At 38.4% G+C, this 27,746-nt stretch overlaps 4 protein-coding genes across 6 annotated transcripts in view; all 4 read left to right on the top strand.

Moving 5' to 3' along the window:
* Positions 1 to 4,042, top strand: part of ano6 (anoctamin 6) — a 19,341-nt gene extending 15,299 nt beyond the window's left edge. For both annotated transcript variants that reach the window (XM_020599693.1, XM_020599694.1), the window contains 5 exons: positions 276 to 406; positions 1,432 to 1,637; positions 1,738 to 1,931; positions 2,228 to 2,333; positions 2,426 to 4,042. In XM_020599693.1, the coding sequence (XP_020455349.1) occupies positions 276 to 406; positions 1,432 to 1,637; positions 1,738 to 1,931; positions 2,228 to 2,333; positions 2,426 to 2,644 (856 nt within the window). In that variant the 3' untranslated portion in view covers positions 2,645 to 4,042. The remainder of the gene's footprint in view (positions 1 to 275; positions 407 to 1,431; positions 1,638 to 1,737; positions 1,932 to 2,227; positions 2,334 to 2,425) is intronic.
* A 2,218-nt stretch (positions 4,043 to 6,260) lies between these two features.
* Positions 6,261 to 14,351, top strand: pwp1 (PWP1 homolog, endonuclein). Its single transcript, XM_020599419.1, has 15 exons — positions 6,261 to 6,480; positions 7,630 to 7,688; positions 8,153 to 8,328; positions 8,459 to 8,544; positions 8,829 to 8,925; positions 9,076 to 9,186; positions 9,430 to 9,560; positions 9,781 to 9,851; positions 10,054 to 10,150; positions 10,269 to 10,330; positions 10,429 to 10,534; positions 11,273 to 11,369; positions 12,735 to 12,856; positions 13,015 to 13,120; positions 13,359 to 14,351. Exons 1-15 carry the CDS (start codon positions 6,415 to 6,417, stop codon positions 13,451 to 13,453), a joined length of 1,482 nt encoding a protein of 493 aa, XP_020455075.1. The 5' UTR covers positions 6,261 to 6,414; the 3' UTR covers positions 13,454 to 14,351.
* Positions 14,352 to 16,230: 1,879 nt separating this feature from the next.
* mrpl42 (mitochondrial ribosomal protein L42) lies at positions 16,231 to 19,247 on the top strand. The gene is made up of 5 exons (XM_020599601.1): positions 16,231 to 16,350; positions 16,805 to 16,868; positions 17,775 to 17,859; positions 18,303 to 18,466; positions 19,115 to 19,247. Exons 1-5 carry the CDS (start codon positions 16,254 to 16,256, stop codon positions 19,158 to 19,160), a joined length of 456 nt encoding a protein of 151 aa, XP_020455257.1. The 5' UTR covers positions 16,231 to 16,253; the 3' UTR covers positions 19,161 to 19,247.
* Positions 19,248 to 20,431: 1,184 nt separating this feature from the next.
* Positions 20,432 to 26,772, top strand: ube2nb (ubiquitin-conjugating enzyme E2Nb). 2 transcript variants are annotated; one of them, XM_020599649.1, is made up of 4 exons: positions 20,432 to 20,581; positions 22,633 to 22,879; positions 23,716 to 23,856; positions 25,363 to 26,772. In XM_020599649.1, exons 1-4 carry the CDS (start codon positions 20,552 to 20,554, stop codon positions 25,404 to 25,406), a joined length of 462 nt encoding a protein of 153 aa, XP_020455305.1. In that variant the 5' UTR covers positions 20,432 to 20,551; the 3' UTR covers positions 25,407 to 26,772. The 2 variants fall into 2 exon arrangements, with proteins under 2 accessions (XP_020455305.1, XP_020455306.1); XM_020599650.1 differs by lacking the exon at positions 20,432 to 20,581 and adding an exon at positions 20,711 to 20,827.
* The last annotated feature ends 974 nt before the right edge of the window (positions 26,773 to 27,746 follow it).

The raw sequence follows: 27,746 nt of genomic DNA, 5'->3' as shown, positions 1-27,746 counted from the left end.
GGGGCTGAATAATTTTGCACGCCCAATTTTTCAGTTTTTTATTTGTTAAAAACGTTTGAAATATCCAATAAATTTCGTTCCACTTCATGATCGTGTCCCACTTGTTGTTGATTCTTCACAAAAAATTACAGTTTTATATCTTTATGTTTGAAGCCTGAAATGTGGCAAAAGGTCGCAAAGTTCAAGGGGGCCGAATACTTTCGCAAGGCACTGTAATCATACATCACTGCTCCACTATCATACTGAGTCACTGCTCCATGATCTTGTCCACCCAGGTGGGTGAAGAATTTGGCTTTACGCCACTGCACCCGTGCAACCTCAGAGGATGTGATTCCTCGCTGGGAACAGGACTACCAGCTCCAGCCCATTTCAAAACTAGGGCTGTTCTATGAATATCTTGAGATGGGTAAGAGGAGCAAAGTCTTCTTCAGCCTTTTTGTCTGCCACATTTCCAGCTGCACAAGCTGTTCTCAGTCTCATAGAGTTTTACAAGATAGTTTTTGACTGGTTGTTGTGATAATTACTGGACATGAAACCCCAACTTGTATTATGCATATCTGTTTGTCTATTGATTAAATAAATGAGATATAATTTTTTAAGTTTTAGGCTTTATATTGTAGGTGTTGAAAGGTGGCTTTTTTTTTTTAAACGTAGACAGACCCATTCTACTGTAGCTGTTTCCCCATTTTCAGTCTTAGTGCTACACTAGGATGACCAGTTGCTGGCTCCAGTCTGTATTTAATGCACAGACATCATAGTGGTGTTGAGCTTTGCAGCTAAAAGACATTGTTTATGTTCTGTATCTTGATCACATGGGGGTGGCGTGAGCCATTGAGATGCCTTATATAACTCTTGGTTTTGGTGTGATGTTATGAGCTTACAACATGGAGCCCTTGGTGCTAGGCATTATTTTAACCCGGAAGAGCAGCAGAAGAGTAAATGAGAGACACCATTTTCAAATCTTGCGGCAATTAAATAGCAATCGGCCCTGGGCTGAAGCAAAGCCGGCTGAGTCCAAGTCAGCACAATCCCCTCTTGCTGCTGGAAACAGATGGAAATGGAGGCCAACCCATGCCTGCCAGGCTCCATACTATAAAAGCAGGCTGACCTGTGCTGGTGGAAAAACACCAAATGTGTTCGACCACATTATTAATGTCTACATGATTATTAATTCTGAGACACATATTTCCATGTAGATATAAATATAGATTTAGGTTTGAAATGATTGGCTTGTACATCACTGAGGTCTTTAGTGGATAAAATGTTGTTCAGGTTTTTAATGGTGCAACATAATTTAGTAAACTAGTAGCTACTGAGTACCTAAGAACGTATGAGGGAATTTCCACCCAATAAGTAGCCAATATGCAAATACCTGGTACAACTGAATCCTGGGTAGCCTTTATTTATATGTGTGTGTCTTGTCTCTCACAGTCATCCAGTTTGGCTTTGTGACCTTGTTTGTGGCCTCCTTCCCTCTTGCCCCAGTCCTGGCTCTGATCAACAATGTGATTGAGATTAGGCTTGATGCTTGGAAAATGCTCACTCAGTTTCGTCGCTTTACACCAGAGAAGGCCCAGGATATAGGGGCCTGGCAGCCCATTCTTCAGGCCATCACCATCATGGCTGTTGCAACAAATGTAAGCTACTGTTCACATTGAGATAGTAGTTTATTAGGTACAGTTGCAGTAACATCTTCTACTTGGAGTACATTCACTTGGTGTCCTTGTGTTTCAACAGGCCATGATCATTGCTTTTACATCAGACATGATTCCACGGTTGGTCTACTACTGGTCTTTCTCTGTGTACCCATATGGAGAAAACACTAATCACACCATGCAGGGCTACATCAACAGCTCCCTGTCTATCTTCAACACCAGCGATTTCTCTGATGATAGCAAACCCCTTGAAAGTTACAACATCACCACCTGCAGGTACAAAGACAGGCCTGTCAGTGTGTGCTGTATTTAATTTTTCCTTGTTGGATTGCAAAGAGAGTACCATGCCTGAGTTTTCACATTGACTATCATCCATTTGAAAAATGTTTTTGTGTGTGTGTGTGTGTTCTCAAAATAATTGCTTACATAACAATTAAAACTGTGAAAGTGTGACAAAACACAACTTTCTCATATGCAGACACAAAATAAAATAATACAGCAAGTTGAATACATGACTGGTGTCAGGAATAGTTGGTAACATGACAAAAATATTAAAAACTCTTCTTTTTTAGGTATCGGGATTTTCGATATCCTCCGGGGGACCCAAGGCAGTATGAGTACAATACCTACTACTGGCATGTGAATGCTGCCAAAATGGCTTTCATAATTGTTGTTGAGGTGGGTATAAATATAACAGGAAATCTCCCTGACATGTATAATTAAAACATCCATTTGTATATTTTAATGTCTTCTTCTTTTTCTCCTCACAGCACATTGTTTACTTTACCAAGTTTGTCCTGTCTTACATAATCCCTGACGTCCCATACACTGTCAAAGAACAGATAAAACGAGAGAAATACTTGACCCAAGTTATCCTCCATGAGACCAACCTCAAGCTGGTGACCAAACGCATGAAACCGATCGATGATGACGTTAGCGATCACACAGAGGACAACACGTCAAAGCAAGAATTTGAGTTCGGTTTCTGACATGGCAACCCACATCTGTTTAGATACTGACCAACACATTGTGAACCAGTCAAAAAAATAAGACCTGAAACAAGGTATGGACTTCTGTTATGGAAACTGTGTAACAAACAGTAAGAAAAAAGAGGTTTGAGATTTCTTAAGAGAAAGACAGGAGAAATCACTGTCATCCACTCTTCACCCTTCCTAACCACTATCCTCACACTCTGGACTTCCTATATTGTGTTTGACTCATGTCAGGCCAGTGACAGCTGACAGTGCCACTGCAGAAACCTGGGGTGAGGCAACCAACCTATTGATATAGCAGTCTTTTGCACACCTTTATCAATATGTTTGGGCTCGGAATCTGATAATTTATCAAATTTGAATCCAGTATTGAAACTTAAGTTGTAGCTGTTGATCATTTAAAGAACTTGTCAGTTTGCATTTAGACTCTAAAACTCAAACAATGACATTAAGAGAAATTAGACTTTAGCAAGTAGATTACATATTTACCTAAATGCTTGTTTGGGTGTTTTATGTATTGATTTTTGCAACCTGATGTGGATGTTAAAGCGTAAGGAAACTGGGATGTGAAATCAGCACCTTATACTGTGAGACTTAATTCTTACTAGACACGTCTTTCTGGATGTTTCAACTATGTCACATGGTCTTGATTAGCAGGTGGATATTTGTTCAGTTGTCATAGATAAAGATCAGTTAGCATGTGAACTCAGTAGCTGATAAGATTTCATCCATAGTGTCTGTAGGACTTCTCAATCATGTTAGCTTAAAAGTTATAGTATGTTGAATGCTCAGGAAAAAGCTATTAAGTAGATCTTGAGTTTCTTTTTTTGGGGTCAAAAACGTTCTATTTTAATTTAGCTGCATCACCCTGCAGCACTGGGACTGTTAGTGTCCTACTCCATCCACTGAGCTACATGCCGGGGAGCTCGAAATTTTCACATCCATTATGGTATTATTAGTAGTATTATAGTTTAATCATTACACCAAATGCTGCTCAGTTCAGTAATGAAAATTATTAATCATGGCGGCATGGGGTGGTATAATTGATGTGAGTGTAGTCTGTCTCTTTATGCATGTACTCACATCTACTGTTTTGTCCTGTGCTGTGACATTTTGACTGTTACATCCTGTGATATATGCAGTACAGTAGTTTAAGCTTCTTCTGTGTAATTGCTGACACGACCTTTACCTTTGCTATATTTTTATCTTGCATTGCTCTTGTATGAAAAAATATCATATGCCACAATATCTGGTTGTGTTGTCTTTGTATTTTATGTAGTGCCATTAAATAGGGTTTATAAAACATTTTTCCCTCATGTTTAAATAAACTACCATTGTGTGTTTTATTAAATGTGAGCTCTGCCTTTTGCCTCTGATGTTGTCAGTAGAATGCTTTGTTGCACCAGTAATAAAACTCAACAATGATGTTACAGTGTACTGACAGTGCCTCCATTATGCTCCTACATCAGTGTCAGGTGCTGGTGAATTCCAGCTGCTGCTTAGTTTCTATTTTTACTGGTGGTGATTATGAGTCTGACTGGAGCTTGAAATATTCTGTATTAGCTTTTCTTTTCTTGTTTCAGCCACTTTTTTATAGGTCAAATTAAGCTAAGAGCAACTATAGTGCAATATTACCGAACCCCATTAAAAGCAGGGTAATGCTGTAAAACACACTTTACTGCTGTCTGTGCCACTGTTGTTTCTCTGTAGTCCATATGGAGAGAACATCAGTGGAATCAGACCACATAACAGAGTACGTTAACTTCTGCTTGGAAAACATCCTGCCCCTCAGACTCTATGCTGTTGCATAAGTACTTTAACTTCGGCTTGGAAAACATTCTGCCCCTCAGACTCTATGCTGTTGCATAGGTGCTTAAAGACATGAAAGCTATGCTGAACCATAGAAACAGAGCCTTCAAGAGGAAGGAAACAAGGACAAGAAGCGGAAGAAACTCCAACTGAACAACTCAAGGACTGTGTGGAATGGTATCACAGTTAATAACAACTATGTGATTGAAAGGGACTTGAAGAGAGTTAGCAAGCTATACTGGTTCTTTAATAGTAGTAGATGATAAGTAGACTGCTGCTTACTTGTGCAAGTTCATCCACCAATGCCTCCCTCCTAGAGCACTACTAAACTCTGCATCAAACTAATCATTCCTTTGAGATACATAAAGTTTGATCTCATTTGGCTCATTTTAGGTCAATGTGTGTGCTTTAAAGGAACAGGAGCACATGTTTTTCCTTTTCTTTTCCTTAGAAAATGTGAAAGACTGTTTAATATACATAGTGTTATGTAGCCACACCTGTGCTAAAAAGGGTGGGAAATACAATCATTTTAGTGTTGATGGTGATGATCTTAGAAATACAAATCTTAATCATATGGCCAAATTGTGTAGGCAGGAAATCACACATCAGCCATCATTTCACTGAGCACCAGTTGTCCATAAACGTGTCCTCAGTCCCTTATTATACACCCTGATGATGCATGACTGTTGTGCACCATTTGCTACAAACCATATAATAAGGTATGCAGATGACATGACAGTGGTGGGTCTCATTCAGGATGGTGAGGAAAAGGCATACAGAGAGGAGGTGAAACTTTTTGAAAAATGGTGTAGTAATAACAATCTGGTCCTGAATGTTGAAAAAACCAAAGAGATGGTAAATGACTTCAGGAGAAAACAACCCACACCCCAATATACATCAATGGCACAGTTGTGGAGAGACAAGCAAAGTTCCCGGGAGTCCAGGTTGCTGACAACCAAACCTTGTCCCTGCACACCTCATGTCTTCCCAAAAAAGCTCACTAGTGTCTGCATTTTTTGCAGCAGCTGAAGGGGGCACATTTCAGCCCATCTGTCCTCACCACTTTCTATAGAGGCACTATAGAGAGTGTTCTGATCAGTGGCACCTCTCTGGTATGAGAATTGCAATGTCTCAGATAGGAAAACTCTGAGTGGTGAGGGCAGCTTAAAGACCTATTGGTGTAACATTGCCATCTACTGAAGACCTGTTCCAACAACACTGCCTGTCAAGAGCCACCAACATCATCAGTGACCCCACCCAGCGCTGCAACCACTTGTTTTCACTCCTGTCCTCAGGCAGGAGATACTGCAGCCTGTGAAGTTGTACTGTCAGGTTCAACAAGAGCTTCTACTCCACTGCTGTCAAACTGATAAATGATATAATCTGCCCTCAATCATAGACTCATGTGCAATACACATACAGACTAATTGAATAATTATGCAATTTTTAAGGACTATGTGTCAGGTTATTTATTGTTCTTTCATATTTAAAATATATAATTGTTCATTTTAACTATCTTGAATTGTCAATTTCAGTTTTTTTTTTTTTTATTTTCTTAAGAAAAGGCAATACAACATTTTCTTGGGAATTCTTTTTTAAACACTAAGTTTCTTAACAGAAATTGCTGATGTTCCCCTAAGCAAGAAAATTCTCATGCTGAAGGTGCTTAATGTTGTGCGTTTTTCAGGTCTTGCTAATGCAAAGAAAACCTTATAGAATATTTGGAAATATCTAGCATTAAAGCGATGCTGTATATTAGAAGACAGCGGTTGGTTAGGTGGCTTTATTTCCCCAGTGTATTTTTGTTCAGGCATCTTTTCAATGCTCTATGGACGTCATCTAGATGCGACACAGGGCCCGTTTTCACTCACATGTTTGCATTCCTAAGGTGAAGAAATTTAGGCAAGTAATTGTAGATTTGATAGTGTTTGATCGATAATCCACAGTGGTTGTCCAGAATGAGCTCTCAGATCACGTGTGTTGGATGGGTCAGGCGAGGCGTTGCTAAGGAAACTCCAGACAAGGTAAGTAACATGTTAAGTTAGCTTACGCTAGCTAACCGGCGGCTAATTTGTCAACATGGGAGGTGCCACATGTTGTTTAACTGTTTTAAATCGCCATATTCCAATCATATTTGGTGTGATTTAAATTTTTGGTGACTTTTAAGATAGTGTTTCACTGTCAACACAAGTTGTATAAAAAGTATGTGACGCATTTTGTGTAGTAACAGAAGCTAACGTCATTTAGCTGATATAGCTTAGCTATAGTAAATGTCAGACCTTGTATGAGTTGCACCTTTTTGTGGAACAATGTGAAAAAGTGACGAGAAAATGCTGTAACGTTACTTTTTTTTTTATAGAATGTGCCGCAAATAACACACAGTGTTATATCTGATGCTAGTATTGTAATGATGTCTTGAAACATGTAATTAACACCTGTGGGAAAAGTGCAACGTAGGCTAACGTTAGGATGAGGATAAGGATAATGACCTTTATTTGGCCAAGTATGTTACACACACACAGGGAATTTGTTTCCGGTACAAAATCGAGGCAGCCGTTTTGCGGCGCTAACTCAACCAATGGCTCTAACCATCGGGGGCAACTTGGGGGTTCAGTGTCTTGCCCAAGGACACTTCGACATGTGGACTGCAGGCACCGAGATTCGAACCTCCGACCCTCCGGTTGGGAGACGACTGCTCTACCCACTGAACCACAGTCGCCCCCGCCCCGTTATATTAATAATTTCTTTGAGAAAAAAATAATAATTTGACATTTCTCGGAGAGCTGACACTTTTCCAGTTACTTTTAAGTGTATACGTGTCTCACTAAAGGCGAAATCGCTGTATTTAAGGCCCTGCTAACTGACGAGCTTTCAGGTCCCCTCGCAGTCATTTTTGGTGCTTTATTACAGGCAGGTGCGCTGGAATGGTCAACAACTGTCTTGTAAATGTTATGTTAAACAGGTAGCCTACCTTCTTACTAGATCTCTTGATAAAAGAAAAGCCAAACTGTTCTTTGTTCACTTTTCTTATGCTTTTTGTTTCAGTTACTGTGTATTTAGTGATGTAACCAGTAAGATAATATATGGTAGTTTAATACTCCATCTCACTTCTTTTTTTGAGACACAGGAGCTTATCAGCTTGTTTGAGACACTTTTTTTACATTCCACTTCAGGTTGAGTTGAGCCAAGAGGAGCTTCAGCGCATCATTACTGAAGCAAAAGAAGAACTGGGGTATGTTAGGATAAAATGCACACATCACTAAGTCTGTGCCTCAGTTTTATTTTTTATTGTCAATGCATACACATTTCACAAGTTAAACACTGCAAATAAACATGCAATTTGAGCTGCAACAATTAGTCAATTTACCAATTAGTCATTTAATGCAAAACTAATTAGCACCTAGTTTCATAATTAAATAATTCTTTAGTTTTTTTTTTTTTTTTGATTGAATTAATGCTTTTCTTTGTCACATACAAACATCTGGGGTTTTGGACTGTTGGTCAGACAAAAAGAACCTTGGAGTCTAGGAAATTTCAGCGGGTATTCTTTTGTTTTCTCTGACATGTAATGCAGGCCCATTGAATTAAATAAAAACAATCAGCTGATTTATTGGCAATGCAACTAATCATCAGTTCCAGCCCTACATGAAATATGTTAAACAGCTGAAGCTGATGATGTGTATTCTGTTCAATCAGGGAACTAGCAGCTGATGATGAAGAAGAGGATGATGAGGCTCCTGATCAGAATCCTAATAATGTTACAGCTGATGTTCCTGAAGGTCCAACAGATGAGGGTGAAAAGGGACAGGAGGAGGAGGAGGAGGATGAGCTAGCAGAATACGGACTGGATAAATATGATGAAGAGGATACAGGTGAGTTTGTCTACAATATGAGTATTCTTTGTTGTCCAAACTACTGTATGTAACTGAGTTCACTATGTCTCACCAGTTCACTTGTGTATATTTTAACTTCCCTGTGTCTGTTTATCTATCTTCACTTAAGTGACCACTAATCTTGGTGACAGTCTGGCGGGACTCACAGTGTTCAGCTCTAACGAGGAGGATCCTTACGTCACTCTCAAAGATACAGTAAGTTCTCAGTGATTAGGCATGTACAGGTTTAGTATGGTTTCCCTTCATGTAGTGCTTGAAGCTTCTGTTGCAGAAGATTCTGTTAAACTTGTTGAAGAGTCACTCAAATTATTCTTAGATGGCAATGTCATTGAATTTGAGGAGAAAAGTGTACTGGAATAATCTGAAATGTTGAGCAAAAACGAGTTGGACTAAAGTCCAAACCAGTTGTAAAACGAATTTGTGTAAATGTAAACAGGATTTATCTTGATCAGTGCTGTTCTTTTTTTATTTCCCTCTAGGACCATTATGAAAGAGAAGACTTCCAAATCAAGCCCAGTGACAATCTCATCCTGGCAGGGAGGGCAGATAAGGACTGCTGCAACTTGGAGATCTTTAGTAAATATCTACATATTACATGATAAGATGATGATGAATATATGAGCTAAATGTGTATCTATATCTAGAGTTAAAATGACTGAGTCCCCTCCCCAAACATTTATCACAAGTTCTTTAATCTATGTTTAATAAACATTTCTTACATTACAGTTTATAACTCAGAGGAAGACTCTCTATATGTTCATCATGACATTCTGCTGCCAGCTTACCCACTGTGTGTGGAGTGGCTGAACTTTGACCCGAGTCCCGGAGAAGGACCTGGTAAGAAACAAACCTTTGGAAAAACAAAAAACAAATCCCGTTCTTTTCCAAACCAGGCCTCAAGCTGTATAAACCTCTGACATCAGTCAGTTAAGCCTGATGATCACTTGACATATCTCAGCATTATATTTAATCTGAAGTTGAAACAAAACTAAGAAGTATCTTCATGTATTTGATCTATTTACTTTGCACATGCCACTGTACTTGTCTGACCTTGCTCTGCTCTGCATATCCTTACTGCAGCCAGCTACGTTGCTGTGGGCAACATGACCCCTCAGATTGATGTGTGGGACCTGGATGTGGTGGACTGTTTAGAGCCCGTCTTCTCTCTGGGCAGTAAAAAAGCTTCCAAGAAGAAAAAGAAAAGCAAGAAGGTACAAGCATCTCTGTAATGATAGTGGGGCCTGGTAAAGTTCATTTAAGCGTGTTTTGCTGTTTTTGTATTCAAAATTATTATAAAAATTGTTGGATTTGTTCACTTATGAAATAAATGTTAACATTTTCATCACCATTTTTAATAGACTTTTTTTTTGCATTATTTCCTGCTCTGTTAGAGCTCATTAACCCATGACTGACTGTTCTTGTTGGCGTCAGGGGGCAGCAGCAGAGCCTGTCGAGGGGCATACTGATGCAGTGCTGGATTTATCCTGGAACAAACTGGTCAGGTCAGTGTTCTGATGCCTGGGGAGGAGTGAGTACTAGAAAAAAAAAAGTCTGTACATATTTAAATTAACTTTTTTCTTTTTATTAATTGTTGTCCTAAGGTCTTGTTTACAGAACTGTGAACATGTTTTCTTATGCAACTCAAATTCAGAGTGTTTTGTAATAGTACAAAAAAAAAAGTCCACTTTCTTCTTTTCTACTTAGGAATGTGTTGGCCAGTGGATCAGCAGATAACACAGTCAACTTGTGGGATCTGTCTCAAGGCAAACCAGCTACAACTCTGTGCAGGCACACTGATAAGGTATTCAGTGAATAAAAAGATAATGCTAAATGTAATTCACAATGTATATTGGATATCATATCCTCAGAATTTGCAGGTGTTTGCTTCTAGAAAACAAAATATTTTTGAAATTTTTCAGGTTCAGACATTATCATTCCACCCGTTTGAGGCACAGACTCTTATATCAGGATCATATGACAAGTAAGTGTCTGTTAAAATTATTAGTTTATAGGAAGAGGTGAAAGGAGATGAACAGCATTTTCACAGTGGGTTTGAGACTAACATTTTGTTCTTTTCAGGACAGCTAACTTGTATGACTGCCGTAGTCCAGACAACAACTATCGGACCTGGAGGTTTAGTGGTCAAGTGGAGCGTCTGGCCTGGAACCACTTTTCACCCTGCAACTACTACACAAGAATCAAAATATTGCTGTTTTTAATCTCATATTTCTTTATAAATAACAGAGGAATGACTGATGTGTGCTAGGGAATATTTTATAATGTAATCACAACAGATTTCATGATATTTAATTGAGATTATTGAGATTCATACAGAGCAGCGGTGACATCTTCAACTACAAGTCAAATAACACATGGGCTCTGCATACTGACAAATGAGAAATAATTTGTGAAGGGGTATGTTTTAAAGAGTCTACTGCTTTTGAACTCAAGACTAATTTAAAGATGTTGGCAGTTTATCTTGACCTTAGCATTTCTACTTGAGTTTGTTTCCACCTTCTCCCCGACACACACTGTTGACAGAAAACAAATCAGCTGCATCACATATATGTGTCTAAATACTGGTACAGTCTACCAGTGTCCTTGTGTATAATTATCCTCCCTGCATTACTTCCAGTTTGTAGAACATGATCTTTTCTGCAGACCACATATTGCTCTGCAGTGGTTTTATTTATCCTTAGTGCTTGTTAGAGGAGGAGTAATAATCATACATAAATGTAATCTCCCAGTAAGGTCTCTGACATTCCTTTTAAAACCATGTTATTATGGTTGTAAATAGCAGTTGTGCAAAGATGGCAATTATGACTCTAATTGGTGTATTTAATTTCCCTGTGGTTATTGTGACACAGATCTTATTTATCCTTTTTCACACCAGCTCAGTGGTTAACTTGAGTATGTGTTTGTGTTTCAGGCCAGCACAGAGGATGGTTTTGTCTACTGTTTGGATGCACGCTCAGATAAACCTGTTTTCACACTGAGGGCACATGATGAAGAAGTTTCAGGTAGGTAGAAGGGTGTGTGACTACATGTCTTGCTATACTGGTGTGGGCACATTTATTGCAGTTCCCTTGTTGTGAGAATATTTTGGCCAATCCACATGACTTTAAAGGACTGTTTGAGGGTAAAGACTTGGTTTTAGGGTTAATGTTAGAATTAGGTTTAGGTTAGGTTTGGGAATTCATTTGTCATGATTACAGTTAGGGTATGGGGCAAGGGCATGCATTATGTCAGTGAGTGTCCAGACAGCTATAGTAAGACCTCTGTGTGTCGGTGTGTGTGTGTGTGTGTGTGTGTGGCTGTTTAAAAAAAAAAAAAAAAGTTCATTGTCAAAACGGTGTTCAGATTTCCAGTTTCTCCATTTGCAGGCCTTTCATTAATGCAGTGTATGCAATAAATTAAATATCACAAATGTGAGGCACTGTTTAGCTTCTAAGTCACGAGTCACCTACAACAGAAACGTGCGGTAACTTATGGTTGTCTATGACACCATTTCACTGGCTCAGTAACAGCCAGTCTAGCCAGCTTGGGCCTTTCTTTCTTCTGTTTCCCTCCATGTAATATGCTTGCAGGTGTATGGTGTGTGTTCATCTAGGTGTTTTAGCTCTGACATTGTTGAATCCTATCTCTCTCGGTGTATTAGTGCAGGCTAGCATCCTGTTGTCATGAGTAGGATACGTGTTAAGGAAAAAACTGAATTTCCTTTATAATAATGAACAACCAACAGTGAGTGAGAAATAAAGAGATTTGAGAATGGAGACATCTTCAGGTTTGATTTATTTCTGCAGAAAGGAGTTGTCTACAACAGCACACCAGGATGCATGTTACAGAGACTCAAAGGATAAACAAGAATCACTTCAATATAAGGCAGAAGATAACGTCACACAAAAGGAGGGTTCACTGAGAACAATTATGCTTCTGTGTTCAAAGAGTTTCTAATTGGCAAAACACTGAGAGGTTCACAGGAGATACTTTCAAGGCCTGCGGATGTTACAGTTGCTTCTTCCAGCAAACAAAGATACCTTAGGCATTCAGTGATTCAGCAGAAAACAAAGTTCACTTGTCCAGTGTGTGAAAGGTTACCACCGTTAGTTACCACAGTTGTTAGCAGACTATACTTTAATATGTAAATCAACAATATAAATGGATATACTTAAAAATGCCATTACAATAAGCAGGTACACAAAATTGATGGGGAAGGTGCAGGTGAAATCCTGAATACACCTGCTCTTGTAAAATGTTGAAAAACACCTTTGTGCCATAAATGCATTGGGTGTCTAGGTTTACCTCATAATGGACCCTGTTCATTTGAAAGGCACATTAATGCCACAAAGAAACATTAGATCTAAGTTTACCTAACATGTCTGCAGGTTTGGAGCTTAGCAGTCAAATAAAAGGATGTCTGGTCACCTCATCAACTGACAAACATGTGAAGATATGGGACATTTTGGGCAACAAACCTAGCCTGGTGTACTCGCGGGATATGAAGATGGTAAGAAGTTACATGACATACTCAGCATGTAGCTCTCAGGTTCTTTCACCTGTCACTGAAGGGTTGCACTCTGTTGAGAATTAATTTGCAGTGTTATAGTCATGACATTTCTGGTTGTTAAAGGTGTTGTAACAGTATACTTTGTCACCTGTGAACAGGGTGTTCTGTTCTGTGCTTCATGTTGCCCTGATCTGCCCTTCGTCTATGCATTTGGGGGCCAGAAGGGTGGCTTGCGGGTTTGGGATATAAGTGACACTGCAGCAGGTAAACTGTAATTCTTTCTTTCTTTACATCAGTTGCACACTTTATTTATGCTGTGAAATGAAATCATATTTGAAAGTTAAATAATTTGTCACTTTATTCTTTAGGGAACATGTTTATTCCAATTTAATTTGTTAATTGCAGTGTGGTGACTGAATTTTCCTGTCGGGCATTGACCTTTAATGATGAAGATAGTTGTTAAATTATCATATCACATGTTACTGTGATTGTTTTCTTTTAGTTGCTGAGGTGTTTGGCAGTCGAGAGTGCTTGGTGGTGAATACAGGATCGCAAGCATCCAGTAGTGCAGCCTCAGCAGAGATGGAAGTTTCTTAGTTATTCTCTGGATGCAACAATAATGTCTAAATATGAAAACCTGAGCTTCGCTGGAAACAAGCTGCTCTGCTTGTTCCTGTATCTTATGGTGCAGCGCTTTGTATGATGGAAATAGGACTGGAATTAAGCCGCATACATGTGAGACCTGCCCAGAGTGCAAACTGGGCCTGAAGCACTAAAAAAGTTTGTTCTGTTTCTTATGACAAATACCAACAGATAAAAATATCTTTTATATTCATATTAGTGAATATTTCCTTATTTTTGAGTTATCGGCTAAAGAAGTGAATCAGATATTTGAATTACTACATTGTAATTACTTATGATCCCTTTTGGTTTATCTTTCTTTGTACAGGTACATATTAATAGAAGCCAGTATTTAAAAAAAATCTGTATACAAACAGACTTTTTAATAATGCTATGAATTCAGTAAATAAATACAGTTTATAAAATGTGTAAACCTTTGTTTCCTCTGATTCTCCAGCTCCTACAAAGTCTGTACTGTCTTCTTGCATCATCTTCTTGCACTTTTCTTTTAGTTGCTGAGGTGTTTGGCAGTCGAGAGTGCTTGGTGGTGAATACAGGATTGCAAGCATCCAGTAGTGCAGCCTCAGCAGAGATGGAAGTCTCTTAGTTATTCTCTGGATGCAACAATAATGAGCAGACAAATTCATGAACTTTGCAGCTTCTGATGTGTTGGTAGTTAACATTGTGATTCACTTTGCTGTCTGATTTGTAAAGTTGTCACTACATAAACAGATAAAACTGAACAGAATATTGTCTTCTGGTTTCTCATAGCAGATGTTTTAATCTAGGTTTATCTTTATATCACACAGCAAATACTGTCAAATAATGTTTTTTATTCTGAAAAACAAATGATTAAAAAAACATTATTGAGTGTACCATAGGTCATAAAGGTAATTTTTGCCTTATGAGGACAACAGTTATATCCAAGTATTGGGAATTTATTTTCTCATACAAAACTGTATTTGCATGTAAACACTTTTCTACATTATTTTGGCATAAAAATAAACCTTAAAAAATGTTATTTTGGATTTTCATAAAAATAAATATTAATGCTGATACTGTTGCTGATTTACCTCAAAACTCTGCAATTTCAGATCACTGTGCTGCCAAACTGAAGTCATGATTAATAAAAAGGAAAGGTAAGAAATTCAGTACCTTATTGTAATTTATGTATTTACCTGGTTCAGAAAAGTAGCTAATAAGTAGGTTATAAAATAAATATAGTGGAATAAAATACCATATTTGCCTTTAAAATGTAGTGAAGTATAAGGTAGCACAAAATGAAAACACTCGGGTAAAGCACAGAATCCTTGAAATCGTACTTAAGTACATTGCTTGAGTAAATGTACTTCGTTACTTGTCACCGTTGCTTCCTGTCTTGAACCATGTCACCTGCCTCAACTTTACAATAAAAAAAAAAAGCCATTTCAAATCAGTAAAAGATACAGTGGATTCAGAAAGTTTTCAGACCCCTGGAAGTTCTCTATATTTTGTTGTTTTAGACTAATCTTGAAATTGATTAAATCCCCCCCCCCCAACAGTCTACACACAATACTTTACAGTGACTGAAAGCAATGAAGTGAAAACAGGTTTTTAATAAAATATTCAATTTACGCAAGTATTCAAGCCCTTTGTTATGACATTTGCAAATGAGCTCTGGTGTATCTTATATCAGTGGTCCTTGAGATGGTTTTACAGCTTGATTCAGGGAGGCGACAGTGGTGCGGTGGGTAAAGCAGTCGTTTCCCAACCAGAAGGTTTAAGGTTCGAATCTCAGTGCCAGCAGTCCACATGTCGAAGTGACCATGGGCAAGACCGCCGCAGATGGCTGCTTGTGTGTAGCATACTTGGCCAATAAAGGTGATTATCCTTATCCTTGATTCGAGTCCACCTGTGCCACCACTTCACTGGATATAATTACGAAAGGCACACACTTGTCTGTATGAGGTCTTGCAGTTGATGGTGTATATCAGAGTCATGACTTAAAGAGAACTGTCTGTAGATGTGCAAGACAGGATTGTGTCATGACACAGATCTGGGGAAGAATACAGTACAAGACTATTTCTGTGCACTGAAAGTGTCTAAGAGCACAGTAGCCTCATCATTCTTAAATGGAAGACATTTGGAAACACCAACAGTCCTCATAAATCTGGTCACCCAGCCACTTGGAGTAATTGGGGATGAACGGCCTTGGCCAAACTGGTAATCAAGAACCCAAGGGTCACCATGAATAAGATCCAGAATTCCTTTATGGAGATGGGAGGACCTTGCCATCAACACAGCACTCCACCAATGAGGCCTCTATGGTAGAGTAGCCAGATGGAAGCCATTCCTCAATAAAAAGCATATAACAGCCTGTAGGTTGTTTGTCAAAAGCTACCTGAATGACTCAAAACATGAAAAGCAAAATCCTTTGGTCTGATGAAACAAAATGATGATGGAACTATTTGGCCATAATTCCCAATGGCATGTGCAGAGAAAATCAGGCACTGTGCATCACCTCATTAATACAATTCTTACAGTCAAATTGGGATATTTTATTAAAAATATCCCTTTGTCATTGTGAAGTATTGTGTGTAGATTAATGGGGGGAAATCTAGTCGATTTCAAAATGAGTCTAAAACATAACGATGTGGAAAGCTTGAAAGGGTCTGAATAGTGAATCCACTGTATATCCTGTTTTTCATTCAAAAGACCAGACACCTTTTTAATAAAGCGGAACTAACGTGAACGAGACGCAGCGTAAGGACGGAAATATTACAGTGATACACACAGGATGCTCAGTGTATTTGAGATGGCGCCGGGTCATTTGTGTAAGATACACAGTTTCCTCGGGCGGTTTTCTAACGCCACAACGCTAAGACATATACAAAGTAAGCTGTGATATTGTAACGTTACGTTTCACGCGTATGGGAGTGCATATTAATTTGAGACTATCATTTATAGCTTATAAAACGTAATAATGGTGGCAGTAAAAATTAGGTGCTAACCATGAGCAACTGCCAGCAGACGTTGAGTAGGTAACGCTAAAGTCTTATTTAGGTGGCAGTAATTGTTTCCATTGTCGAAACCGTATTTACTGTATTTTTTCGATATGAATATCCAAAATTACATTGTAGAAGAGTATTCCTCATTGAAGTAACATAGGTGAGACAGTAAAAAAGTCACTTTCGGCTTTTCCCGTTTAGGGGTCGTCACGACTCGCATGTTGACATTTGGTACGTGTTTTACGCTGGATGTCCTTCCTGACGCAACCCTGATTCGAACCCGGGGTGAGACAGTAATATCTATTAAGTTATGTCTCACCCGTTTGGTTTTGTGTTGCAGCATGTTTGGTGACATTTCGGCACGAGTCCAGTGTCACTGGTCCTTCACTTGATGGCCCAAACTGGTATGTTAAATGGTTTACAGTCTGAATTCAAAATAAGTGTATCTATATTTAGTCTGTGGCACACTGAGTTACATTTAAACGATATGATGTTAATGTTATGTTAATTAAGAGTTAATGAATAGGTAGTAGTCACTTGGCATCTAGGCATTTTATTTATCATGAAATGCAGATACTATCTATTCCTATCTATGTCATTGTGCTGAACAAACCTGATATAAATATTTTGTGAATACAATATTCACTTCCTATAGTCATCTTGGATATGACATTAGGATTCTCTGTCATTAATAGTCTGTATATATACTGTACATGTATGCTGATGTGGAACTATGGGCCAGGAGGCCTTTTATTCCTGACATAAACAAACTAACGTAAGGTTAAAAAAAAATACTAGCCAACATTTTTAGGTAAAAAAAAAAACAAAACTAGCCAACATTTTTAGGGAACACTTTTTAATTATTACCATATTGTACTGGATGAGAGGTAAACAAACAGAAGTAGAGCAGTTATAGAAGTGTTCTTTCTTTGGGGCAGCCAGTGGTTCTCACTGTTTTATACCTTTCATTTGGTTGTGTTGTGTAGATGAAACTCTGGGAATGCTTTTACAGTTTTGTAAATTATAGATGCAGACTGTGTTATAGGTGTGTACTTGGCCTTTGGGTCTAATATCATGCAGTTTATAGTGTATTTGTAAATAACTACAGAAGAGTTTATTAAATATGAACAGAAAGCTGTTATTCCTCCATTAAAGCTAAATATTATAAAACTGTTTTGTACACACAGGCTTTAGTCAGTGCATTATTCTTAACTGAAGGTTATCAGGTGCTTTCTACAAATGGTTGAATTGGTACTTTTTGTAAAAGTATCACTGATCAGGACAATAATGTTCAAATCTCTTGGATGTAGTAACGTGGAAATTGGCATGACGTCAGATGGGAAAACCATAGTGTGCTACCATCCTGCTGTCGACACTCCCTATGAACTTACACAGGTAAGAGACTGCCTACTACTTTCATAAATTTCAGTGTGTTAGTTGACTGGTAACAGACTCTATATCCAGCGGTCTCAGACTTTCTCTGTGAAAGAGAGAAACAGAGGCACCAGTTAAAACCATGCAGGTTCTCTGCCCTCAGCTTGATGAGAAACGTCTCTCTTTGAAGAAATGCAGAAGTGTCATGAAATTTTAACGCCTTTTAACTCCTGATTTAAAGAGCGCTTAGAAGACTGTAGACACAGATAGAACTGTAAACCTTTGAAATACTGGTTAACACAACTGCATACTGCTGTCACATTTGTACATCACAAATAAATCAACTTCAGTAATCAGCTGAAAACAATTTATTGAAATTGTTGCAGGGCTGCTGGAAATTAATTGTTGAATGAATTTTTAAATATGTAAGAGGAAACCTTGCTCATGTTGGTAAATCTTTGCAGCCTATAGAGCGACCTAACCCTGTAACCAACCCAGTTGAGACCCATGATGAGGTTTTAAAGTCTCACCTCAGCAAGGAGGTGCTGAAGGACAAACAGGGACCCACTATAGAGGAGCTGAGCAAGATGTTTTTCACCACCAAACACCGGTGGTATCCCAAAGGACAGTAAGTACACAAATACTACTCTTGATACATAAGCTGACTTTAAATTGCAAAGATTTATCAGGACCTTGTTCCCATGATTTTATTCTTTAGCATTTACATTCCCATTACAAATTAATTGCTGCTGTCTTATGAGTTGGCCTTTAGCAGAAAGTGCCAGAATTGCTTGGCATGTAGCCTACAAGTTGCCAGATAGAAATGAGAAATTGGCCAGCATTTTTTTTCTCCAATAAAATCTTAAAAAAAGAGAAGAAGTGAGTTAGTCTTTCTCTTTTCTAAGCATTGATTGGTCTATGTTGGTTATTTACCAGTATAGGCCTATCAGGACTAGGTCAGAACAACTTTGATAAGGACAATTTTTGGCTTTTCCAAATGTTTAATTATGCTTATAGAATTGTGAGGCAGCGTGTGACAGCTGAACAAGAATACACTGGTTTCCTTTACCTTTACTTAGAAAAGCATGGTTTCCCTATGTCATTATAGGTTATTGAGTGTACATTGATGGGTAAAAATTGCAATTTTGTCTATTTAAAATATACAACATAAGTGTAGATCTGAATATTTTCTGAAGCAACTGTATGTCAGATCATCAAAAAATCCTATTGTATGCTATTGCTCAAAATTAATTTCCTTCTGTGTCACTGTTCACAGATACCACATGAGACGCAGACAAAAGGATCCTCCAAAGGACAGATAATTGAAGGCCAAAGTTACAAAACTGTAAACATTGTTTTTTCTTTTAATTGTCACAGTGATGGCAATAAACTGTTAAATATTGACTCGATTGTTATGAGTCTGTGATTCAATGATCCTACAATGGAACAGCTCTGTTGCTTTGAAATCATACTTTTATCCTGTTTAGCCTAGTGTGATTTTTCTTTTTCATAGCACTACTGCACTAGATGTTACGGTCTTTTATAATTCTCCTGCAGATAAAGAGATTCAGTAATCTCATGGATTGACACCAGTATACTATAATTCACAGTTATTTTCTAACCAGTCTGGCCCCAACACACTATCATCAGTCTCCTGCTCAAACTGCCAATGGAACATTGCATCATTAGAGTTTACTTAGTTTTAAGATGTGTTTGAATGCTGTTTAATTCTGTTTTGATATATCTTCCATATATAAAAGCAATAGTTTAAAAATTGGCCAAAAATGAATTGTTCCTAGACATTCTTTGTTTCTGCAGCTGAAGTGAAACAGGCATCCAAGAGAGGGCAGACCACTAAAACTAATAAGCATTAGCTGTAAATTAAATGCACCGTACATGTAGATTTATATCTGAGAGATGGAATGCAGAAAAAGTGCTCCCTACTCATTTGATTGGATGAAAATACCAGTGCAGCTGCACTTCTGCACCACAAGATAGGAACAATGACGAGGTGTTACAGTGCCTGCAGGGGAGAAAAACACGTTGAATATTCAAGGTCATGCACATCACAACAAAATGCAGACAGGTTTAAAACTGTGACATTACAAATAAGTTTATTTCTACTCATACCTCATGTAACTCTTCAATATTTTAAAGCACCATGAAAAGGCACATTTTCACACTAGTGCACAAACTTTCACTACAAAACAAATACTTGTTTGATTTTTGAAACTGTCCTCATCAATTTTGTATTCATCAGAAAAGTGTTAATGTGTGTAAATGAAAGGTACAATAAAATAGAAGAGGATATTAAACAAAAGTACAGGACAGGAGAAAATGCAGACTACATTGGGTTAATTGTATACACACTGTCCTGGGGCTTTATTTTTTCTGTGAAGAAAAACGTTCCACAGGTTGCAAATAACATTTGTAATAAAAAAAAAAAATCGGGGCATTTATAATTTAGCATGACATATTCATCAGGAAGCTTTTAATGGTGTTTATAATGTTGGAACAGCTGGCCCAAACGTCGAATTAAAATGTCTATTTGTATTTATATCTTTATTTCAATTAGTGTTTTAACACCAGCACATTTCCTCACGTCATCTGAAGCCACAGGAAGAGTGAGTTATCTGTCCCCGCCCCGCAGCCCAGTCAATCCAACCTGAAGAGAAGGCGAGTCCACGGCTAAAAATATAATAGCAAACACAAGATGGCTGGTTTGCCTCGTAGGATTATAAAGGTACACTTTTCACAAGACACATATGTATAGAAATGAGTCCGTGTTTGGGTATTGTGAACATTATTTATAGCGAATGTGGACGTAGAGTACTGCCTTCCAGCGCGTAGCCTGTCGTTAGCTCGGCTAGCAGAATTAGCTCTCGTCTAGCTAGTTATCGAGCTAGCTCCTTGGTTCGTGTCTGCAAGTGTTTTGTTTGCCACTTCCGTCTGCTCCCTTCTGTCTGTGGCAAAAGTTTTGAACAGCTAGGTTTGTTACAGATTTTAAATAACAGCTATAATAGCGCTGGCATGCTACTTCCTACTATGAATCAACACATTATGAGAATTTGTTGTAGTCGCCATATGAATGGGTTCGCTAGGTAAGCTAGGCTAACAGCGGTAGTTTGGGTGATTTGGTTATGCGTCTGGCGCTGATGTGAAACGCTGCCCTTGCGGTGTCGAAACATGTGAATGCTCGTAAAACGCTAACGTGTTGGTATTGCTTCGTTTGTGTAAATCGAAACAAAACATTTAGCAGAATTGAGATTGTTAAGGCCTTGCACTGCGGTCTCCTCCCTCAACTTCACTGGGCCAGGCCCTGACAGTGGGCGCGATCAGCCTTTTCCGCCACATCTAGCAACTATTTCTTAGGTTTAGCCGGTTTTCACAGTCAGTAACGCAACGCTGGCAAAGTTAATACACGACGTAGCTTCCGCTGTGGAAGCCTGTACTTTGTTTTCTAGCCAGAATAAAGAAGCATTGGTATTTAAAACAAGATTAAACCAGTTTCCTTCCAGTTGACTGCAGATGTTTCTATGCACCTGCTCAGTCAAATGCAGAAATAAGACAAAATCTTCCACTTCCTCCTCCTGATTGCGAGTCTAGGTTGTCCCCGAGTGTCGCACTTTACTTTATTTGCAGTAAAACCTTTAGTTAACCAAGTCTGCCTTTGATTATGAAAATGTGATCAGCTGTATCCAGTAATTTAAAAAATCTTGTCAAAACAGTACAATGATTATTATAATTGGCAGCTATTTTGATAATTAAACATTTTGGTCATTTCAAGGTATAAATTTAGTGGTTCTAGCCTCTGTGTGGAAAATTTAAATGTATTTGCAGTGAAAATGTGAATACCCATGTATATTTTAAACAATTATTTTACATTTTTACGATAGGTCGGACGAAAGAATCTCTTTTTACCTTTACAGACCAAACACTTAGTTGCTTAATCTAAAAATAGTCAGCAGGTTAATCTGTAATGAAAGTAATCATTAGTGATGGCCCTGAATTATTTGTATTCATGTAAGAAATTAGTAGTTTACAGTGGTGGGAAGTTCTGTGTCATTGTCTTAAGTCAGAAGTGCTGCAGCCCTCAGCCTCCTTTTAGTTTCCGTCTTAAACAGTAGCTTGTGGAATGAGGGTGGGTTAAAAAGTAAGTGCAGTATTTCTACTTTTCCAAACAAACAGGTGCAACAGGTAATAGAAACCGAAGAATGTTTGTTACTACTGAGCACACAGTTCTTTTTGAAGTCTGTGTAGTTTGTATTTGCTGTCTTTTACCAGGGGTTGGTTACACTCTGCATAAACATCTACATGTACATGTACAGTGTAACCAAAGGTACATACACATTTGACAAGTAGCCAGTAATTCCCTCACTGTGTACTATTTGTTGGAAATTTGGGCATTTACCCTCCCTCCAAGGTGTTCCTACTGTTTGCACCCCACGTGCTTCCAATGCATGAGTGAACACGCGCTCGGTTCAGACACAAGCATGACCCTCGCTTGAGGTGCACGCACAATGCTACACTTTTGGTCTGTGCCCCTGTATTCGTGACGTGGACTGTCTTGCCTTTAAATCCGGTCAGCACAGGCCAGTTGCCAGTTCAGGCCAATCACGTTGAAAACTTGCCATTTCCGACCTCCACCGGTCGATTAGTGCATCTCTATTTGTTGTCATCCATTATATATTTGAAAGTCTGTTGACACCTGCACAGTCTTTGCTGCAGCAATGATTTGTTTAATCCGTAAATGCAACAACAGTGTTGTGTGTTTCCCATTCTTACCACACTCAGGAGACGCAGCGGTTGATGGCGGAGCCTGTTCCAGGGATCACGGCTACGCCTGATGAAGGGAATGCACGTTACTTCCATGTGATCATTGCAGGGCCTCAAGACTCTCCTTTTGAAGGAGGCACATTTAAACTTGAACTATTTCTTCCCGAAGAGTATCCCATGGCAGCTCCTAAAGTGCGATTCATGACGAAAATCTACCACCCCAATGTCGACAAACTGGGAAGAATATGTTTAGACATTTTGAAAGGTAAGTAAGCAGGAGAGAAACAATTCATTTGAAAGAATCAGTGTATACACACATTTTTGACATCAATGTAAAGTCATCTTGCAGGGCTGTAATGCAGCCTTTTATTTTTGCATGATTTTGTTTCCAACCTGGGAATGAGTGAAAATAAATTAAGGTCTTCGACAGTAGGAAGGGGGATTTGTTAATGTTAAAAATTTTACTTCCTAGCATCATGAATAGCTCTGTGTAATTGGGAAGTCGGACCATTCTGTGAAAACATGGCAGTTTAAATTGGAGGCAATGAATATCACATTAGTACTGATTATTAATCGTATTTTAATAGTAAAACATTGATCATTCTTATCTATGAACTCAAACAGGGACAGGTTTACACAACCCTAACACCCAAGTGCCTAATTACTACTGCCACACACACACACACAAGAAGTGTGAGGCATAGATTTGTAATAACAACCAGAATGTGGTAACAGATCAGACATTGCCATTTTTATGATAGGAGATGGCTGAAAAGCAGCCAGTTATGTGTACAGAAAGTGCTCTTATAAGACAAAGCCTCAAAAAGCAGATGGGTGGTTTCACTAATCTTAGAGCTTATTTTCATAATGTACTGTTTTGATTCATTAGTTTTACAAGAGCCAGAGTCTTTTTCCATTATCGAGCAGCATCGGGGAAAAAGTGGATCTCACAACGTTATGTCCCTCATTGGCATTCAGTGGCTGCTTGGCCATCTTTATTCACTGATGCTGCATCACCCTGAAGTTCCCTGCACTTTTTGAGTTTGACCTATAAAGTGTCATTTTTGTCTCTTCTCCACATTTTTTCAAATCTTCTTTCAGATAAGTGGTCTCCAGCCCTGCAGATCCGTACAGTGTTGCTATCTATCCAGGCATTATTAAGTGCTCCCAATCCAGATGACCCCCTGGCAAATGATGTCGCAGAGCAGTGGAAGAAAAATGAAAGCCATGCCATTGAGACAGGTGAGGAGCAGATTCATTTATTTGTCGAACACTCATTAAAGCTCTCTGGATCAGTTGTATAAGAATTTTATTGCGACTGCTGCGGGCGGTAACAGATTTCCAGAATGAGTGTGTTGCCAGATGGCTCAGTTCCACACTTTTGAGTTGCCACCCAAATTTCAAATCGTCCCAAGTTTAGGATCCTTTGCTGTCTAGTTGTTTGCCCCATAATCACCTTGATGGAAGGTCAAATCCAACCAGCTGAGAGGGTTGCTATGATGGTTGTGCAGCATAGCGTGTACAAGAACAATGAAATAGTTTACCGTAATTTCCGGACTATTGAGCGCACCAGAATATAAGATATAAGCCGCATCCACTAAATTTAAAAAGAAAAAAATGTTGTACATATATAGGCCGCACTTGTCTATAAGCCGCAGGTGTACACACAAAGATTTTTTTTTTTACTTTTAATTAAATAAATGCTTTTTCCGAACAGTGCCTGTGACACAGCTGGTTAAAAAAATTAAAAATACAGTAGCCTACCAGAAAAGTCATTGATCACTATCTTCATCTTCCTCCTGCGCACTAAAACCACTAAAGTCGATTCATTGATGCCAAGTTAACATGCAGCAGCTCTATTTCCTTCTTCGACAACCAGATCAATTGACTTTAACGTGAAAGCTGCATCATATGCATTTATTTGTGTGTTTTCCATGATGAGGGTGTGTGCATGAAGCACAAATTACTGATCTGAAGAATTTAGTGTGAGTGCCTTTTGATTTAATTCGAAAAGTTTCATTGGTCCACTGTGACCTGTTCGGTAATTTCATTGGTCTGATGTGACGAGGCTAAATGTATTGGCGGCATAAAGCTCGTTGGCCCGTAAAAATCCATAAATTAGCCGCATCATTGTTTTAGCCGCAGGGTTCAAAGCGTGTGAAAAAAGTAGCAGCTTATAGTCCGGATTTTACGGCAACCCCATTCTAACTACTTATACAGACAACTGTTAATAGATATTGTACATGTGAAGCTAACCTGTGGTGTCACTGTCCTGTTCTACTGTACATCTGATTAAAGACGATCTGAGACCTACTTAAAAAGCTTGACAAGTTTGTTGAACTAGTGAAGCAAAATACTCTAGAAATGTTCTTTCCTTGTAATTTTAGTTATGAGCAAAGCAGATGAAAAACAGCAGTGTTGATGTGCATTTAAAAGTTAGTTTTGGTTTAGGGCTGCAACTAATGTTTGTTACCAAGTGATGAATCAAGAAAAACATGTCTGCTTAATCACAATTGAAAATAATCTAAACAAAAAGTTTGATTAATTAATCATCAAAATTGTTGGTGAATAGATGGGCGGCTTTTATATTTGGAAATACAGGAATGTTTCGGTTACTTTAGGATGCCTGTTGTTTTTGCAGCTTGTGTGGTCAAGCACATGTTCACACACTCCTCCGCACTGTGTTCTTCACAGCCATATCCCCCTCACACCCTCCACAACCATGTTATTTTTCTGTCTCCCCTCCAGCCCGAACATGGACCAGGCTCTACGCGGGCAAAATTGATGTATAGAAGAAGAGGGACAAGGCGTCTGAATGTGATCCACAAAATGTAATCCTATTCTGTCAACATTTGAATTTAACAGACAAAAAAAATTGAAAAAAAAAAAACAAGATTATAAATCCAAATCTATTTGAAAGAAATGACAAGATTTACTGCTGCAGACCTCTGAGTGACCTATTCTCCTCTCTAAGACGTGTTAAATGTGTAATAGCCGTTTTTTTCCGTGTTGCTATTTAAATGCATGGACAGAAAATGACACCCTCCCCACCACAGTCTTAAAAATGACATGCAATATGTTGTCCTGAACATAGGCACATGCTGGTACATTTGCAAAGTATACATCCATTAAAGCTGTCCTCCTTTTAACACATGCATCATTTGTCAAAACATCTGTATGTCTTTTTGTGATGGTTCTGTTACTTTCAGCATGAGCGTGTACAGCCCCAGCAGTAAGCAGACAAAAACATCTGAATATGAATGAAGTTTCTCTTTACTCTTTTTAGAGAATATGATGCATTTTGGGGAACTAAGCCCATGCATTCAACAAAAAAATATGGATTTTCACACCTGTGTGTCTGCATACACTTCACAGTACTGAATGTCCAGTTGGTTGGGCAGCTACAGTAGCTGATTATCATCTTGTGCACATGGGGTGGTAGTAATATTTAACACAGGTTAAACTTGCTGCAGTGTTTTCATCCCATAGCAAAGATGATCTTTTTTTGTAGAATTAGACCTAAAAGTGTGTCAGTTTGAAGGGCTCCACACAGGAATTACATCCTACAATCCCACACAAATTCTAACTTCAGGGGAGCTCACCTACGATGTTTTTTAGGTGGACACTGGATGAACTGCAAAAAAAGGTTTCAAAGGGAAGGAATTAAACATTTGATCCATAGACTGCAAAGGGAGGTTTATTCCAGCAGTTCTACTGTAAAATCCATATGAAGACTCCTTGAAATTGGTTGTGCCAGTAAAGAAAACGACTTTATAGCCTCAGCTAACATTTAAAAGCATTTAGCCCATGGCACAATTTTTAAATTTGAGCACTTTGCATTATTTACATATGAACATTGGTCTTAAAAGTTCCCCAGAAATTCTGGATGTAATGCTCGTTTCATCAATTGTAAAAAAAAATTCTCATAATTATTTGATTAGAAGTTATGTTTTTGTCTAGGTTGGGGAGGGTGAGTGAATCAATTCCACATGCTTACAAACATTTTAAGAAATGTAGCAGACAGCACAGGTGTTAAACTTTAAGAGTGTAGGAAGCTGAGCAGTTTTTAGTTTGACTTTACTTTTTAAGCGCCTGTATATGTTAGTTATGTTGCCTATTTTATTTTCAGTATTACTCCATTTAAAAAAAAAAAAAAAACATGTACCATAACAAAGTGCTGTTAGGATGGTACAAACAAATTTTCTTCAGGTATGATTGTGAGAGCTGAGGCGTTGTTTTCTTTAAAGGGGTAGCTGAGGCTTTTTTGTTTGTTTGTTTGTTTGTTTTTTGTTTTTTTTTTTGAAGGGTTCATCAGTTACAAAGTTGTCTTTCACTGTGGTTTACCTGAGCTGGTGTTAAGCTTCTTGGCCCTTTTTATAATACTGATTTGTGTTGTTTATGGAAGTGAGTATCAGTGGTTCCAGAGGGCTGGGTTGTTGTGGTAGCAGAAAAGGGTAGTAATACAAATAAAATGCATCCTATCATGCTCTTAGAGATCTTTTATCAGCTAGAAGTCAAAAGTTTCTCAAAGCTGCACACACGAAATCTTGTCAAATTCTAAAGTGGGGTTTGTTGACATGTGGGAAAGGCTTCTAAAAATCTTTTAACTTTCCCTTTAAAAGATGCTGTATCAATGGGTTAGAAGGATCAGTGCCAGATGTTTTAACTTCTCGCGGCCCAGTAGCTTAGACCTCCGTGATCAAATTGCTTATGTACGGCTCATCTCATAGAACTGTAATGTTATGCTGTAGTAAAACTATTTTTCTTGAGCATTCTTTTTTCAGTGAGCTCATTTCTTGCTCTTTACTGGATTATCACTGGCTTGGTGTTGCTTAGGATTTTTTGTGTCCCGTCCTCCTCACCCTGAATTATTAACCATTTCTAGTCACTGCATTTACTCACGTCTGCAAGATGGAGCACAGCTTAAAACTGGGTTAATTTATTGTTTCCCTGAGGGACTTGACAGTAATTTAAGGCAAGTGACAGTCGCTCACTGGATTTTTGAAACATCTAGATCAAAATATTAAGAGATCAAACCAATTAATCAGCTCCCTGTGTGTAAAGAAGAAGAGTTCTGTTGGGAATTTCAGTACATTTGCATACATGGCTCTTCAAATACTCTGTAAATAAAC

This window comes from Monopterus albus, unplaced genomic scaffold (genome assembly GCF_001952655.1).
Source record: "Monopterus albus unplaced genomic scaffold, M_albus_1.0 scaffold41.1, whole genome shotgun sequence".
NCBI classification, from domain to species: domain Eukaryota; kingdom Metazoa; phylum Chordata; class Actinopteri; order Synbranchiformes; family Synbranchidae; genus Monopterus; species Monopterus albus.
This window is presented reverse-complemented; position numbering and strand designations above follow the sequence as displayed.

Excerpts from the sequence above, each read along its gene's own strand:
- pwp1 (XM_020599419.1), top strand. The coding sequence starts at position 6,415 with ATGAGCTCTCAGATCACGTGTGTTGGATGGGTCAGGCGAGGCGTTGCT. Across the intron at positions 11,370-12,734 it reads ACATGATGAAGAAGTTTCAG|GTTTGGAGCTTAGCAGTCAA; the intron begins GTAGGTAGAAGG and ends ACATGTCTGCAG. Across the intron at positions 12,857-13,014 it reads ACTCGCGGGATATGAAGATG|GGTGTTCTGTTCTGTGCTTC; the intron begins GTAAGAAGTTAC and ends ACCTGTGAACAG.
- mrpl42 (XM_020599601.1), top strand. The coding sequence starts at position 16,254 with ATGCTCAGTGTATTTGAGATGGCGCCGGGTCATTTGTGTAAGATACAC. Across the intron at positions 16,351-16,804 it reads AACGCTAAGACATATACAAA|CATGTTTGGTGACATTTCGG; the intron begins GTAAGCTGTGAT and ends TTTGTGTTGCAG. Across the intron at positions 16,869-17,774 it reads TCACTTGATGGCCCAAACTG|TAACGTGGAAATTGGCATGA; the intron begins GTATGTTAAATG and ends TCTTGGATGTAG.
- ube2nb (XM_020599649.1), top strand. The coding sequence starts at position 20,552 with ATGGCTGGTTTGCCTCGTAGGATTATAAAG. Across the intron at positions 20,582-22,632 it reads TGCCTCGTAGGATTATAAAG|GAGACGCAGCGGTTGATGGC; the intron begins GTACACTTTTCA and ends TACCACACTCAG. Across the intron at positions 22,880-23,715 it reads ATGTTTAGACATTTTGAAAG|ATAAGTGGTCTCCAGCCCTG; the intron begins GTAAGTAAGCAG and ends ATCTTCTTTCAG.